General features: G+C 38.5%; 1 protein-coding gene across 1 annotated transcript in view; it reads right to left on the minus strand.

Annotated features, from left to right (window-relative positions):
* The window catches only part of LOC309666363 (uncharacterized protein C1orf21), a 225,482-nt gene that overhangs the window by 96,045 nt on the left and 115,054 nt on the right, over window positions 1-14,383 (minus strand). The window contains exon 3 of the mRNA XM_082473754.1: window positions 13,463-13,557. Within this exon, the coding sequence (XP_082329880.1) occupies window positions 13,463-13,557 (95 nt within the window). The remainder of the gene's footprint in view (window positions 1-13,462; window positions 13,558-14,383) is intronic.

Genomic DNA, 14,383 nt, shown 5'->3' on the forward strand with positions numbered 1-14,383 from the left:
AAGCTCCTATCAACACTCATATGAAGATGTTTGTGGGATCACAGTTTTTCAATATCCTAGAAGTATGGCTGTTGGACATACGGTAAGAAATACCATACATAGCTCTGTAAGAAATTCAGGTCCACTTCTGTTCAGAAAAAGATTATATTTCTATGTATTTAGGCATAAAACATAAACAGCTGTGATGGGATTTATGACCAATTTTGTTTATTTTTTACTCACTTTTATATTTTCCCAGGATGTTTTGAAGTAATTCAAGCAAGCAGTACATTTATAAACAGGGAAATATTAATTTAAAAAGTACAATTAAGTAAGAGAGTAACAGGAGTAAACCAAATCCAATGGCTCCGTGTTGCTCATCTTGTTTCACTAGACCACCAGCTCCTGGCCAGCAGGGATTCTCTGATACGAGCTTACACACTGTGACTGTTAAGGCATCACACAGACTGTGAAGCATTTCACTATAAAGAGATTCTCCGTTCTTTGCCTACAGCTGGTGTTCCCTGACATTTGTTTCAGGCTCTGTGTATCTCAGACTCAGGAGAAGTAATGGAAACCTGGTCAGCATTTGGGAGACCCAGATTCCTGTCAGTGTGCCTGAACTCGACTTCTAATAAGGAACGTTCTGTTCTGTTATTTTTATTTATTTTTAAATTTATAAAACCTCTTAGTTTCAGGTATACAGCTAAGTGATTCAGTGATATGTGTGTGTGTGTATATATATATATATATATATATATATATATATATATATACACACACACATTCTTTTTTAGATTCTTTTCTATTATAGTTTATTATAAGATATCGAATATATTAATAGTTCCCTGTGCTATACAGTAGGTCCTTGAATTGTTTATCTATTTTATATATAGTAGTGTGTATATTTTAATCCCAAATCCTAATTTATCCCTCCTCCCCTTTTCCCCCTTGGTAACCATAAGTTTGTTTTCTATGTCTGTGAGTCTTTTTCTGTTCTGTAAATAAGTTCATTTGTATCATGTTTTTAGATTCCACATATAAGTGGTGTCATGTGACACTTGTCTTTCTTCTGCCTTGTTTCTGAGACCAACCTTTAAACCTCATCTTCCAGTTCTAGTCACCAGATTCCTGTCTTGTTTCTGGTCTAAGTGCCCTCAACTGTACAAATCCATAACGCATTAAAAAAAAAAAAAAAGGTTTGCCTCCAATCAGGCAAGCCCTCAAATAATCTACTTATGAGGAGTTTTGTCAGCAAATGAAAATCTGCAGTATAACATCACACTCTGACATGAACAAAAAAATGAAGCCAGCTCATTAAGTTTTAGACAATATATCTGTCATTACCAGTTGTTTTAATTTTCAAAGAAGGAGGAACTTTGGCACCTATTATCATACAGAGTAAATAAATTAGATCTATTGTGAACGTGAAGCAGGCAGTTACAACGGCATCTTCATGTATCTATTATAATGTTGACAAGCTAAACAATACATCCCACCCCCTTTCAAAGAAGATGTATGAATTTTTTATGCCTGGTTATTTATTTCTATCTTTTCTGAATGACAGGTATAGAATCCATTGTCAAAATTACCAAGAACCTTTTAGAAACAAATCATGAGGCTGTTGAGTACTACACCTCTGTTAATACTAAGTATTAATTACTCACAAATAAAGTCTATAAGAAGAGACACTACTCAAAGCCCAGACTCTTGGAAACATTACCACAGCTTTTGATGTTCTCACCTCCAGGGCCTAAATTATTAATTTTGGGTGACGCTACCTCACTGAGTTTGCCAATCGATGAGTGAAACTTATATGCTTTGGTTTTATTTTTAGCATCACAGGGGAGATAAGAGAGAAATACGAACAACCTGCAGAAAAGGCACATGACTGTATTATTGTTCTAGATACTCTTAATCGGTGGTGAGCCTTAGGTGGCCCTCTCACTTGTCACTCATTTCCCCCACTCCACTGTTGTATCTGGGCCACTTGGGTAAAAAATACCCAGGCTAAAACAGCGAGACAAATAAATCCAGTATCTAAAATGACCATGTGGATCAAACAGAATCAAGGTTCGAAGAGGGCTTCTTTCCATTGTCTATTTAAATATCATGGTATGGCCCTTGGAGAAGAGGCCAAAATTTTAAATATAAGGTATAAGGTATACCTTATACCTTAATATTTAAATATAAGGTATAATTTTAAATATAAGGTTTGTGTTTGCTGTACTTCCCAAAGTTAAACAGGGAAGGTTTTGGAGGATAAGTAAGAAGCTACGCTTCACAGGGCAGAGGAGATCAAGAGTAACTATGTTCAGCAACTTTTAGAAAACACTTTGCATCCAAGGAAGGCATATTTAAAAGCAATCACATTTTGCAACAATGCTGGGAAAAGGGAAGTCATTATCAACACCCTCAATCTTTAAATTAGATGAGCAGAGATCTGTTCTATTTATTCTGTAGCTGCAAACTGGCTAGAGAACGTGGCTATCTGTATACCAGAAATTAATGTGCTGGCTTGGAAAAAAAAAACAGCTGAAACACACTAACTACCCAATAAACACTTCACAATGTGCTCCCTCAGCCTCCCCATCCACTCACTATTCATGTCACGTCTCTGTGCTTGGCTCCCACTATTCCTCCTGCTCAAAATCCCTTTCCCCTACTCATCTGCCAATGCAAACTCCTTTCGTTCAAGGCCCTGCTGCAGTGCTAGCTCTCTGTGAATCTCCTCAGATCTCCCAATCAGGGTCCACCATTCCATTCCCATTCTCCCAAAAGACTTCATTAGGGCCTCTACTGGAGACTTCCTGTGTACGTATCTGTGGCCCCTTGAGTTTCCTGAGTTACATTGGTGCCTCGTTAATCCTTTTTTTCTGTCAGCACCCAGACAATACCTAGCTGACAGTGAGAACTGAGTACATTGAAATAGGAATTTATTCAAGAGATATACTGTAAAAAACTAAAAATAGACTTATCACATGATCCTGCAATCCACTCCTGGGCATGCATCCGGAGAAAACTATAATTCAAAAAGATACATGTACCCCAATGCTCACAGCAGCACAGTTTACAATAGCCAAGACATGGAAGCAACCTAAATGTCCCTCAACAGATGAATGGATAAAAAGAAGATGTTGTGTGTATACCACCCCCCCACAACACACACAATGGAATATCACTCAGCCATAAAAAAGAAGGAAACAATGCCATTTGCTGCAACATGGATGGACCTAGAGATTACCATATTAAGTGAAGTAGTCAGACAGAAAAAGACAAATATCATATGATATCACTTATATGTGGAATCTAAATTCCACAAATGAACTTATTTATAAAACAGAAATAGATTTACAGACATGGAAGACAAACTTATGGTTACCAAAGGGGAAAGGGGAGGAGAGAGATAAATCAGGAATTTGGGATTAACATATAAAAACTACTATTTACAAAATAAACAACAAAGACCTACTGTACAGCACAGGGAACTATATTCAATATCTTGTAATAACTTATAATGGAAAAGAATCTGAAAAAATATATATACATGCATGTATAACTGAATCACTTTGCTGTATACCTGCAACTAACACAACACTGCAAATTAACTATATGTCAACTTAAAAAATAGTTATGAAAAAAAGAGAGATGCTGTACCAGGACCCTAACACCGTGTTCACCTGCATAAGGTCGTGTCAGTGTATTAGTATGGAAAAGAGAAAAAGCTATTTGAAATAGGGTTTCAGTCATGTTCTGCTATGCCTAGCTTTTGGGATGATTATAGTAGTTGCTCCAAAAACCGCCTTCCATTCATTGATTTCTGTATCTGTTGGGTACAGGTATCCCCTGCTTTTTCAAAGTTTGCTTTACACCACTTTGCTTTTACAAAAGAATGAGTACCTGTTTTTGCTAACCGAAAGAAATGTGAAGAGGAGTTTTGCTTTTAGGAAAAAAGGCAAAAAGCGAAAATAGCATGCAGCGTTTGTTTTGCAGGAGCCATTATAAAGGCAGTGCATTCCCCCAGCAGTGAGAGTGGCACCACCATGCTCCTTCCCCAGAAACTACACTCAGAATCTCAGCATGACGCTGCTGTACCTGTGAACTGTGTCTGTGGGTGTCTGTGCTTTACCTCCATTTATTTTGTGCATCCGTTAGCAAGATGTGTCCGAAGGTAATTGCTTCTTCACTTTGCACCATTCCAGGTTACGGGAAGTTTCCTAGGAACACTACTTTCGGATAGCGGGGGGAACCTGTGTACACTTTACTATTGCCCTTTCTCCGTGAGAGAATGAAGTGTGCTATGATGATATAAGTCTTTCTTCAAGGGGACTAGGTATTAACTCTTACTTAGAACCAGAAGAATGCTGTTCCTTAACTTTGTTTCCACCATGAAATAGCAACTAACCTCAGAAACGAATCTAAGTGTCCTTTTAACTAGTGACAACAATAACCACTATAATTTGTGTTGGACTTTATGTTTACAAAGCACTTTGTGGGTATTCTTTTATTCTCATAACATTCTGTTCCTGAATTAGGAACTCTGCTTCTGTTCAACACTTAAAATTTAGAGGGTTGATTCAACAAATCCCTCCTTCTTAGTGAATTAAACTCTACTCCTGTTCTACTCTAAAATAAACTACCACAGTGCCAGGAGAATCTGTAATACCCTGAATGTGCCTGGCTCAAGTAACACAAAAATACTAGTTGGATAAAGAATGTTTTCCAAGATCAGTGAAGAGACAGAATTCTTCCCTCCTGTTCCGTCTGTGCCGCAACAAACAAAAGAGAACGATGCCGCCAGAACTAAAGCTCACATGAGCTGTTTTTCTCCTCAGAAACTAAAAGGTTCTGGTCAGGTGGATCGTGTCTGAGATCCTTATGCTGTTTCTCTAATTATCTGGAAGAACCCGCGGCTGGTGCCCATGTCCTATGCATGCGAGAACAGGAAATGAGAATGAGACCACTGAGTTAAAAGCAGGGAATCCTGGGGATGAGTCTTGGGCTTAAGTGATGTTTATGAAGCTGCTCTAGGAAGAGGTTTCTCTCGTCTAAAACAGATGCTCTCGGGAGCATCTTCACCCCCTACCTTCACTTTGGTTTGGGAACCCTCAACCTTCTAGCATGTCCGCAACCCAGGAAGTAACTCCTTCAAGTCCAAATCCCACTTCTTCCCACCTCCACAATTCATTCCAGCCCCAGCCTGAGCTCACATCCAACCTGCACCTTGAAGGAGGGAGGGGAGGGGAAAGGAGGTGCTTTGTAGAGCTTGACCCTTTGTCTGTAATATCAGCTTTACCCTTGTCAGTTTATTTTACCTTATTCTCAAGAGTGCTAGGAATGTATAAATGACTTGGGAAACTGGGACAATTCAATGTCACGGTCTTTTGCATTATCTGGTTTCCAAAAATAATTACTTGACCTTCCACGTGAGATGAGCACTCAAAGATAAACAGTCACTCCTAAGATCACCAAGAACAACCTTTAAACCGAAAAGTCAGTTTGCTATTATATTAGCTGCTCTGCAGAGTCATAGGATAAGTAAACATGGTCGTATCTGTTAAAAAGAAGAGTTTAAATTGACTCTTAGAAGGTTCCTCATTAGAGAACATCTAGATGGCAATTATAAATCTTAGCATGATAAACATTATCGAGTCAAAGTTTACAATGTTCATTCACATGACTTGTTCCTCACCGGCACACTCGAGAAAGAGTGATATGGTGACTGTGGTCTTGAGCACTTAGCTTTCCTACTGACCTACAGGTACAGAGTGAAATTGCAGGCTGTTCTCTGGTTTGTTTCAGGCTGTCAATCAATCCAATGCTTTGGAGAACATTAGCCCCCTCCAGGGGACTGCTTCAACCACAGCACATTCCGTGGGTCAGAGCCACTTCCCAGTTTTCACCAGCTGAATGCCACTGCTCCAAAGAGAGCTCTGGTAGGTTGCTGGAAATTTTCCTCTTATCAAAGATGTCTCCTAATCTCTAAGTCTTCATTTCTCCAACTGGATGTCCTGACATTTACTGGAAATGTAATGTACCGGAGATAGGTATGGGAGCTCTCACAAACTCAACAGGCGGGAAGAGGGCGTACCTAGAGCTTGATTCATTCTCCTTTTCCACCAAAGCCCATTAGAATGCTCTATTTCTTGTCACCTGATTGTACTCAGGAATTGGTGAGTTAGACAAGCATGTTTCAACTCAGTCTTCAACTCTATGGATAATACTAAAATCAAAAGCTCACCCAACCATGATATGTCTCATTTGATAGAAAAGTGCCTTCTCATTTATACAAAGATATCTGGAAATAGTGAGTCAAAAACTATTATAATACGTGTAAATCTAGGAAATACATACAAAACCCCAAACTCAAACCCAAAACCCCCCCAAAACAAAAAACCAGAGTCAAGTGATTCATTAACTCCTAAGGGAGGACAGCTTAAGAATGACAAATGTTAATCAAGGAAAAAATGACAATGTCTTAGCGTGTAGTGAGAGGAGCACTTCAAAACTAGGTCTTTTATTTGTCTTTGGAGAGGGAAGGGGACTGAATAGTGCCAAGACTGGAGTAATTTACCCTTAAATTATTTATATGCAAAAGTATTAACCTACATAAAATGAAGCTGGATGATCCTTGAGCTTCCTTGAGCTCCTTGAGCTTGCCTGCTGTTAATCAGATATCAGAGAATGGTGAAAAACTGAGGGTATTTAAGATAATGAGAAAATGACAATCCTACTTAACATTACAGATCCCCGGGTATCCAAGTAGTTACTGGAGTTTTGTTATTATTGTCCCCTTTAAAAATAAATTTTAAATCACACAAATAATATACTCATATTTTCCTTAAAAAATTAAAAATATTAAATTTTTAAAATATTTTTTATAAGGATAAAAATCCCCTAACCACCACACCCGATCCTTTCTCATCCTTCCCACCCAATCCAACTCCACTGTTGACAATAGCCAACATCTGCATTTTCTATGCCAGAAACCGTGCTAAGAGTTTACAGGAATATCTTTTTAATTTTCACAAATTCCTGCTAAAGTGGGTTCAGTTATTATCCCCATTTTGCAGAGGAGGAAACTGAGCCATGGCACACTTATGTCCCCCATTAACTCAGGTGCCCACTCAGTAGTTCGGGACACATCCATCCAGGTTTTTCTATGGATCCCTGTACATTTATGAGTACTCATAGCACATGTAGGGTGTTGCTGTTTTGTTTCATTAAAAAACCTTAAATGGTATCATACTATACATATCCAATCTACAATTTGCATTTCTCCCTGACAGTTCATAAACTCTAACTCATTCTTTTCAATTGCTGTCTAGTGTACTACAGCTGTAGCATTCTCCTAGCGACAAGCATGCAGGTTATTTTTGATTTTTCACTTATAGAAACGATGCTGTAGTGAAAGTCTTGTGCAAGCTTTCTCATTCACAAGGGCAGCTGCTTGGGTGGATATCAAGATATGGAAGTGCTGGGTGATGCTGAGCGCATGTTTAAATTTTAATAGATACTGCTAAATTGTCTTCCAAGATAGGTACCACTAGTATGTAAATACATATTTTCCTATGACCATGCCAAACTCTGATATTATCAATCTTCAAATTTTTGCCAAGCTAAGGAATCATGTTTTAATATGCATTTCCCTGATTACCATAAAGGTTGTGTTAGGCAACACCATCTGGACTGGTAATTAAATGATAAAGTGAGTTAAAGTAGGGCAACATAAAAAATGTATATGTACATTAAGCGTATTATTTATTTTAAAATACATAGATGTGCATTCCCCCTCCCATCTTTTGACACAGGAACAAGGCTTCTCAAGTAAGGGATCACTGACTGGGGCTCTACATATACTTTCTGCATTAACCACACCCTTATAATGTACATCTAAGATAATGTAACCACACCCTTATAATGTACATCTAAGTGAGAACGTAAAAGCCTTGTGAAATAATCTGAGTGCAGAATTTAATTTAATTTAACCGCAAGTTTTTAGTAACTGCCTTCATCAAGGTTTTCCAAAGCATTTAATTTAATTTTCACAAAAACAGCTCTCTTTCCACACCTGTGTTTCATCGGTTTACATATTACCTAACTAAATTACATAATTACAATGACATTCAACCAGCATAAGCAGGTTTGGAAACCATCGTACTGGCGCTTGGAAAACACACATTTAACTGAGACAGCAAAAGCACAGGGGTATTCTAGAGAGTAGGGCACCAGCCATTCTGTGAGCCCACCCTGGACTGAAGTCAGCATCTTTCAGAGGGGTTTGTGAGAGTCTTCTAACACAGCAGGTTGGGTAAGAGAGTAGCCACTGTACTAGTGATGTGGAACATCTTTTCATATGCTTATTACCCAATATCCTCTACTGTGAACCATCTGTTCATTTCATTTACCTATTTTTCTGGTGGATTAGCCTTTTCTTAATTAAAGTGTTCTTTAGAAATCCCAGTACTAATCCTTTGTCTTTTATGTCATAAATATTTTCTCCCAGGATGTTGCCTATCTATTAACTACTTTTCTGTAGTTATTCTGTCTTGCAGAAGTACTTAATTTTGATCTAATGAAATAAACTATTTTTCTTTCTTTTTTAAATAAATTTAATTTATTTATTTATTTTTGGCTGCATTGGGTCTTCGTTGCTGAGTGCGGGCTTTCTCTAGTTGCGGTGAGTGGAGACTACTTTTTGTTGTGGTGCGCGGGCTTCTCATTGTGGTGGCTTCTCTTGTTGCGGAGCACAGGCTCTAGGGCGTGGGCTTTAGTAGTAGCGGCACATGGGCTCAGGAGTTGTGGCTCGTGGGCTCTAGAGCGCAGGCTCAGTAGTTCTGGCGCATGGGCTTAGCTGCTCCGCGGCATGTGGGATCTTCCTGGACCAGGGCTTGAACCCGTGTCCCCTGCATTGGCAGGTGGATTCTTAACTGCTGAGCCACCAGGGAAGTCCCACTATTTTTCTTTCTTCATAGCTTTTGCTTTCTATGTCTTAAGAAAGCCTCCCCTGCTTTGCTAAGATTCTAAACATATTCTCCTATGTTTACTTCTAATACTTCAATAATTTTATAATTCCCAGATGCCAGATGAGGAACTTGAAGTTCAGAAGTTTCAGATATTTGAACAAAATTATAAAGCTAGAAATAACCCAGGATCCATATTGATATATAATTATATATAATCTCCAAAGCCAATGCTACTATTTTATACTACCTTCCTGAAGAAGGAATTAAAGTCTGAGAGAAGTAAAGTGAAATACATGGATGTCCAACAGTGGTAAAAATTGGATGAATGCACATGTTTGTACTGAGTACATAAATGGTTGACATATAAATGACTCATCATCAGCCACAGAAAACCAGCACAATCTCTTCCACCCACAGAAACTGTGGTGAATAGTATTTAGATGTCCCAAGTGACTGGACATCTAAATACTATTGAGCAACTACTAGGTACAAAGTAATAGTTGGACCTCGAGGTCCAACTTCTCTTATTCATACATTCCTCCATCCACATTGAAGCAAACAAAAATATACCGAACACCTAGCATGTCCCAGGTAACAAGCGCCGCACACTCACAGATGTGGACTTTGCTAGACTCCTTCGCATGGATAGTGTGCAAGTTCCTAAAGCTTTGCTTGCTCAAAAGCAACCTCTACATTCGCAATGTATCTTGAGTTGTGGTCATTTAGGTCACATGCCTTCTATGTGCTACCAGAAAGTGAGCCCACTAGGGTGATGAGATTTACATTATGCGCCTCTGCATCCCCCAAAGCACAGAGCCTAAGGCCCTGACAGTACAGGTGTTCTGTCACTGCAGTTATTACATTGTCATGTGATGGATGCTTCACTTCCTCTCTTGTGGACCACATTTGATCTTTTAAGGGTGGGCAAGAATGAGTAATGAATAATGAATGAATGAATGAACACTTTGTATTTTCATCAAACACAGCCTTCTTAGTGATTTTATCTTTTCATTGAGGTCACTATTTATTCTCACCACTACCGGTCATCTTTCCAGGTGTCACAGTCTTGTTATTACCATTATCTCCTGACTCCTCTGTCTTCCTTTAATACCTATAATAAGCTGTCTAATCTTGTTGCTTCTATTGCAACCTTGCCTAAACCTTTTCTATTCTCCCTGCCACTACCTTGGTTCAGGTTCACTATCTCTTGCAAAAACTATTATGAATGATCTCCCACCCAGGCTCCCCATACCACTCCATATTACACCTGCTGATTCCACATAAACTTTCCTGAATCATAATCTCATTCTGACAATCCCCTGCTTAAAAACTTCAAAGGCTCCCATTAATCCACTGAATTGATTTTGGACCTCTCAGCTAGACATCAAAGCTCTGTGTATGACCCCAACTACGTTTTGCCTCTAATTTCCCGCTGTTCTCCTACTGATGCCTTCTCCTGACCCCTCCCGCTCCCCAATCAAACAGGACCATGTGCTTTTTATTAAATACATTTTGTGTTTTCCATCTCTGTTACTTCAGCCTGGGGCACTCTCCCTCATTCTATCCTTTGAGGCCCATTGTAAACACCAGCTCTTTCATTAAGTAGGTCCTGATGCCGCAACAGACAAGATATCTGCCTTCTTTGATATCGGCAGCTCTTTGTGTTGTCTTCTTGGAATCAATCTTGTTTTATTTATCTAACCCTGCTTTATTTATAGTCATTTGGCACTTACCTTGTTTACTGCAATACAAGCGCCTTGTGGTAAGAGTCAGTGGTTTCCTTATTTTTGTGTTTATCTGCAGAGTTTGGGACAGAGCCTTGTACACAGAGGCACCCAATAAGCTACTGGTTGACCTGAACAGTTCCCTCAACTTTACTGTAAGCTCCTTAACTTTAAGTACACTGTGTCTCTCAACACAAGTAAGGGCCTTGTGCATAACAGGTACTCAAAACATACTTGTTTAAGTCATTTCATGGTTCCAGAGCAAGATTTTTCAAAACAGATGTAACACTGGCATTAACCTAAAACATTCACTTAAATCTCTCTCACCGATTAACGTAAAAGAAAAAGAAAAGGAACACTGACTCTAACGTTCATTATTCTTTCCTTTCGTTTTATGTGATAATGCCTAACTCTTATTAGGTGCTTATCACGTACCAGGCACTGCACTCAAAGTTTTACAACAATCGCCTCGTGTAATCCTCCCAAGAGCACCATGAAGCACTGTCTTTTTCCCCAATGGATGGGCGGGAGGTTTAGAGAAGTGAAGTAACTTGATCCTGCAATGAGTAAGTGGCAGAGCTGAGATCTGAATCCAGGCAATTTCTGCCTCCAAAAACCCATGGTTGTCACCATCATGCCATATGCCTTGGTTATGTTTGCCAACCCTCTTAATTTCAACAGTTTGGGTAAAAAAAAAAAAAATCTTTTAAAAAATACTTCAAGCTACATCTTAAAATCATTCTTTGAAACATAAGAACATCTTGACTCTCAGATTATTTTAATGGACGTAAAAATAAAGAATTGTTAAGTCTATCTCATCCACCTTCCAATGTAAGCTTCAAATTTAGGAGGCTGTTTTCTCCAACAGTATGCATGGTCAGTACTTGGTTATGCATCCCCCCAAATGGAGGTGACAAAGGTAACATACTTCCAAATAACTGAAAATCATTTAATTTTGGAACGCAGTCTAGAAATCTCAGAACCAAAAATAACCATTTAGTCCCCATTCTCCTTGTAAGTCTTCATATACTTGAAAACTCCTCTCGGTGGCCTAGACTCTGATTCGCTGGCAGAGTAAAGGGGTGTGGGGTTGACATAGATAATCTATGAGTAAATAGGCCAGAATTTCTCTCTTTTTGAATCTCCATTCAGTCTGCATGGAAAAGCACTAGCGCCAATTCTGACCACGGTGCTGAAAAAGAATATACTAGCACCAAAGAGCTGATAGGCTATGAAACTGAGAGAGAAGGAAAAAAGTCGTACTGGCCCTAAATATGATGAGATCAACACTGAGGAAAGACTCACAAGCTGTAAGATAAAAGTCATTGCTTTCCTTAGGATTTCAGAGATGCACGCATGTGAAGTAGAGATGGACGCTAGTAGTTACATCTAAGAAAGAGCCACCAGCGGACTGGTCATCAATGTCTCTTTAGCCTCCAATGGAAACACTATTACTAAAGATGAGATTCATAACTTAAGATGAAATTATATCAAGCAAGGACAAACTTTGTTCAGTAAAATACAGTAGAAAACTGACTACTGATGTTTCGACTACTCAGATCTTCTATTTATCTATTCAAAGCAAAAAAAAAATTCATGTAAAAAGTCTGATAATATTAACTTCACTATTTAGTCATAGCTACCTTTTCTGGATTTAGGTATTGATGTTAAAATATACCACAGGTATGATGAACCTCTGTGACTTGAGGGATACCTTAAAATCCAAATCCCATTTATAAAGCAGAATTTTATCAGAGTATTTTTCACTCCTTTAAAATGATCTAAAATACTCAGTTGTTGATACTTGAGTTTTTCAAGTTGCAGATCATATGTTCAGAAAAGAACAGAGGAAAAAGAGTGAGCCTGTTATGTTCATTAGTGTATCATGGAAAAATGACAGCCTTAAATACTCATGAGCACTGGTGAATATTCTGCCGTCTCCCTCTGCTGCCGCAGAAATCAGAAAAACAAAAACAAAGCACATAACGGAAAAAGGAGTTTAAGTCAAGTGAAAATATTTTATGACATTGCAAACTTCTTAAAAAATACATTCACTCAAACATGAAAAAAATAGCAAGCAATCAATCCCAAAATAAAAGAGAAAAACAATTCTGCTCCAACATAACTGAATAAATGCATATTCTTAACAATCTGTAATCTCTTAAGAAATCAGCTAATATGATAATTTACTAAATGTTTAAGGGATGGAATATTAAGGTGGAACATGTAGATTGATTTGTATTAGAGAAAGACGTTCCTAACTATCTGTTTCAGATCATTAGAATTCTCACGTTAACTCAAAACCCACAATACCTTAACAGTGTGAATGTGAAGTACAAATTTGATAAGGACCTACCTTCAAAGTACCTTATTTTCCTTTGAAAGGCAACTTCCTTAACAACACTACATATCAAGAATAATGAAACTTAGCCATTCACTGTGATCTGGACACAAGTTAAAGGATGCAGAGAAAAAGAAAAAAGGTAATGGTCCCCCCCCCCCATAAAACTCATTCCTACTTTATGCTTTTTCCTTTAAATTTAACCATTTTGAAATACTAATAATTTTGCTACATTTCCCCTGAAACATTCTCTATGAAGATTAAAGAAGAGCTTGTTCAAAAACAAACAGGATACAGGAGTACTGGTACAGCTTCCAGGCAAGCTATAAATAGCAACGGCATTTTCAAGAAATCTCGTGCCAGTGTGTAAGCTGCAGTTTAAACATGCAGTGCAGATTTTATTCTAATGCTGTCACCAAAATTCATTGTTATACAAGAAATTCAATGCTTACCAAGTTTTCTTGGTTCCTGGCTGCTATTTTTTGCTCCTCTTCTGCCCCATTTTTCATGTATTTGACCTCTTCCACCGGTTTGATCCTATACTCATCTGAGTGCCAAAAAAGAAAAGACATTTTATAACTTTTTTCACAATGGGAGAAAAGTGTCAGTAAGAAAAGCCCAACAGCATAATTTGTTAGAGCCTTTTCCCTGCGGCCTTTCTATGTGGTTCATTTGAAACAATCTGGAAGAAGCTTAACCAGCCTCTTTTTATGAGGCGCTCTCCTCTGTCTACTGGGAAAAGCTCAGCACCACGAAGGCAGCTAATGAAAGTGGCACTGCCTGGTCCTTTCACAGAGAGCGGGTGGTGGCAGCAGAAACAGAGGTTATTCCATATCTAAAGCCTATTCGGAATTTATACGCATTAGGGCATATCACATAATGGTTTAAGGAGATCTTTCTCCTTGAGAATATTAGTTCAAAATGCCTGTGGCAGCAACGTTATGCAGTACGTTCACACCTGAATTTCTTTCTTTTGGAAAAACAAAGTAAGACTAAAGAGCTTAACTGACCAACAAATAGATACAAACAATTGGAAATTGAAATTTTCCTGTTGGTGATCCCCATATTAAATGTGGAACAGTCTGCAACGATTTCATATGATACATACAGACTTTAATCTCTCTGTAAAGTCACACACATGAAAAGCCATAATATCACACGGCTCTAATTGGTAGGTATATCTATCACTCAAGGCAGGAGAGTATAGTGGGCCATGGACGGGACCTGGACTTTGCAACAGCCAGAGAGAGAGTACAACAAATTCCAGTATCAAAATACATCCTAGGACAAACTTGGGAAAACTTGCAATTAAAGCTCCTCTCCAGGGTAGAGGTTTGGTGATGACAATGATGACATAGTCACCAGATTTCTGT

This window comes from Balaenoptera physalus (assembly GCF_965194825.1).
Source record: "Balaenoptera physalus genome assembly, chromosome: 1".
Lineage (NCBI taxonomy): Eukaryota > Metazoa > Chordata > Mammalia > Artiodactyla > Balaenopteridae > Balaenoptera > Balaenoptera physalus.